The sequence below is a fragment of the Zingiber officinale genome, chromosome 6B (genome assembly GCF_018446385.1).
Source record: "Zingiber officinale cultivar Zhangliang chromosome 6B, Zo_v1.1, whole genome shotgun sequence".
Lineage (NCBI taxonomy): Eukaryota > Viridiplantae > Streptophyta > Magnoliopsida > Zingiberales > Zingiberaceae > Zingiber > Zingiber officinale.
Genome location: NC_055996.1, coordinates 31076070 through 31079743, shown reverse-complemented (window position 1 = coordinate 31079743; position 3674 = coordinate 31076070). Strand labels below are relative to the sequence as shown.

General features: G+C 37.8%; 1 protein-coding gene across 1 annotated transcript; it reads left to right on the top strand.

Annotated features, from left to right (window-relative positions):
• The first annotated feature begins 808 nt into the window (after nucleotides 1–808).
• LOC121992338 (NAC domain-containing protein 2-like) lies at nucleotides 809–2288 on the top strand. Its single transcript, XM_042546634.1, has 3 exons — nucleotides 809–1068; nucleotides 1144–1490; nucleotides 1594–2288. The coding sequence occupies exons 1-3, from the start codon at nucleotides 900–902 to the stop codon at nucleotides 2074–2076; spliced, it is 999 nt and encodes a 332-aa protein (XP_042402568.1). The 5' UTR covers nucleotides 809–899; the 3' UTR covers nucleotides 2077–2288.
• The last annotated feature ends 1386 nt before the right edge of the window (nucleotides 2289–3674 follow it).

Genomic DNA, 3674 nt, shown 5'->3' with positions numbered 1-3674 from the left:
AGCTCTTTGAAAAGGCTGTAGTAATATTATGAGATGTGAGCGTTGTATGATCTCTTTACTTCAAAAGTGTCATTTTTATGGTTATTTTCTCCTATAATTTATGAATGGGTTAAATCAGCTTTTGTGAACTTATACCATTTTTCTACACTACCGTAACTTTAAATAGGCATCCTATCCCCTATTTTTTCCCTCTCTCCTTTATTTTTTTAAAATTGTGGCTTTCCCCATCCCTTTCCCCCCGTTTCTTTCACATCCCTGTTTAGAACTAGTGACAAGCACTAATCGAAAATCCATTTCACTCAGCCTGTGTTGTCCATTAATCTCACCAAATTAAGAAAAAGTTTAGCTTAGTGGAGGGTGATTAATCATCTTTTTCTTTTCTAATTATTCTTTAACTCAAGGCCGTAAATCTTCTCAAGTAGGCAAGCATGTGAGCAACTTAGTTATGCTTGCTTACTTGGGTGGAATTAGAAAGGAATAGAAGAAATAAATGACGAGTTAAAGGAAACATGACTGAGTGAGAAATTTACTTTAATTTTTAATCTTATTTATCCTTAATTTTCAAGAAGTCCAAACTTTTGTCCTTTTCCAATTTAAAAATAATGTAATATAGCGAGCAACCATAATTTAAAATATTATTTCGATAAAAAAAAATCTCATTTTAATTAATATGATGAAAATATTCTCTTGATTTTCTGGTTAAAATAATAAAATTTTAAACTATTAAAAATATTTTGATAATTCCTGATTACTAGACTAGACGACAAAACTCCTCCATGATATAACCACGCCCTCTTCCACCTCCAAAAATTCCAATTCTTTCTGCTTCCCCTTCTTCTCTTTCTTCTTCGTGCTCACACCACGCCACCAAAAACAGAAAGAGCAGTGATTATCGAATCATGTCGACCACCGTAGCTCAGGTGTCGTTGCCGCCGGGCTTCCGCTTCCACCCCACCGACGAAGAGCTCATCCAGCACTACCTCAAAAACCGAGCCAGCTCCCTCCCCTGCCCTGTCTCCATCATCGCTGACGTCGATATCTACAAGTTCGATCCCTGGGACCTCCCCGGTTCGTCTTTCCCACTGCTCCAATCCCCTTCCCGCAAACCCTAAATTCATCTTTCGTCTATCTGTCTTGGTATAGCCATGGCGGCGTTCGGCGATCGCGAGTGGTACTTCTTCACCCCCCGCGACCGCAAGTACCCCAACGGCTTCCGCCCCAACCGCTCGGCGGCGTCGGGATACTGGAAGGCCACCGGAACCGACAAGCCCATATTTCCCGGGAGGGATAAGCTTCGCGGCTGCTTCGGCGGTGGCGGCGGCGAGAGCGAAAGCATCGGCGTGAAGAAGGCCCTCGTGTTCTACAGCGGCCGGCCGCCGCGAGGCGTGAAGACCGAGTGGATTATGCACGAGTACCGCCTCGCCGAGGCGGAGCACAACAAGAGCCACGACTACAAGCCCAAGAAGCTCAACAGGGACTCCTCCATGAGGGTATCGATTTCGATGAACCTAGCTAGTTTCAATCTCCAGATCCATTATTTTCTACGATTAATTTCTTTTTCATCTTTTTTGACGGTTTTGATTCTTACCTAAGTTGGATGATCGGGTGCTTTGCCGGATCTACAAGAAGGGAAGCCACCACCAATCCGCCATGGACGCCGACCAGGAAGACTCCGGCGTGGAGGAGGAAACCGCCCTCCCTCTGCCGAAATCTTACTCCTTCTCGGAGCTCCTCGACGCCGCCGACTACTCCTCCCTCTCTCGCCTGCTCGATCACTCATCTTCCTATGGCAGCAACAATTCGATTCCCAACCAATCCTTCATCCACCACCACCACGACAACAACAACAACTACTTAGTTCAGCAGCATCTCCCTCCTCGACCAGCCTCCCCCAGCTTCAAAACAGAGCACAGCCTGAAGCGCCATGGCCGCCACCTCGATATCGACCATGCCGAAGCATCTCCGGTGAAAAGGCCTAACTTTGCACCCAAAAATTTCACCTTCGTCGACCAAACTTTCTTCAATCCGCAGTCGCTGTCAAATTCTCATCTGATGAGCTATCGCCATCCAACCTAAGCATAGATGCGAAGGCTAGTGCCTGAAAATTACCCTCCAAAAGGAAAAAAAAAAAAAAAAAAAAAAGAAAAAAATCTATGTAAAACTACAGATCTTAATGGTGACAACAAAAATCTTCCGAGTTTTTGTTAATTAAAAACAAAAAATAGAACTTGGCTTGTACATTACGTGCGATCAGCAGGTATACTAATATACTTATAGTTGCATCATCATCCTCGACTTTCAGTTTGGTTCTGTTGATGACTGCATAGTCTTTTGATTTTAAATTAACATTTTGACAGATTCCTGATTTGGAGCAGAATCTAGCAATTCTTGGTTGTTAAAGTACTGCTAGTCTCTTGTAGCTCTTAGAATAATAATTTACTTGCAGCACTGATTTTTTTTATTAATGATTGTGGTTAAAGATAATAATGAGTTGATTATGTCATGGTTACATAGCTTGAGGTTATCAACTCACCTACTTGGTTAGTATCCATCCTATAATATAATCTAATTAATCAAATGATGTCACTGATGGCTGAAAAGGTTGCTTATCTGTCTGATGAAGTGGGGATGGATTCATGAACCTTTTAAGCTTGGCACATGTGAAAACAATCAAATGTTGAGAGATCAAAGTTGAGATGAGTGCTAGTTGACAAGTGCAACCTGCAATTGAATTATGTGGATTCTTGGATGAAATTTTCTATGATTTACTTTCTTTTTAGATCACATAAGACAGTTTTAGAGGGCCTCGGGGTGAGAGTTATCTTGTTGCAAACAAGTAAAAGGCAAAAATTTTATTTCTAGTAAAAAGTATTACAAGTTCCAACCAAAATAATGGAGTTACCAAATTAAATGTCAATGAAAATCCAGCTTATCTCAAATTGAGAAAAATAAGTATTTGAAAGTGAGGTTAGGTAATTTTCTTTATTCCTCCTAGAGGATCTTTTAGGCAGCTTATCTAGAGAACCAGACAGATGATGTCACAACTGGATGGCCTTAATTTAAAATTATTAAAAATTTTAAAACTAATTATATATTTTAAAACTCTTCAAAAAAATAAATTATAAAGATTATTACAATTTTTAAAAAAAGAATTTACCTTGTGAAAACTCTATCAATCAATGCACCTATTACAAGTTATTTTCTTTCTTTTTTATTCAAAAAAATCTTTTGAATTGATTTTGTCAATATTTCTTTTAAACTATCTTTTACTTTCCAGACTTTTATCATTCCACACACTAAGCATTAATATTTTAAATTTATGCAGATGATTTTTTTTTTATATATAAAAATTTAACACAATGGTCAAAAGCTTACTTTTTAAGAAGTTAAAAAAGTAATCCATTATATTTCTTTATTATAAATACTCTTATCCTAGTAATGTTATAGCAATCACGAAATACCTATTATGTCTAGTAGTTATATTATAATTGTTACAATATATTAAAATAAATTATTATTTTATTTAAATTTAATAAAAAATATTATATATAGAATATTTATATATTAAAAAATCAGTTACTAACCTCGTCAATATTGTTTAAATTCGATCAACATCACTTTAAGAGTGCGTTTGGTTTAGGGTGATCGTTAATTACTTTGGTTATCTGTCTAAG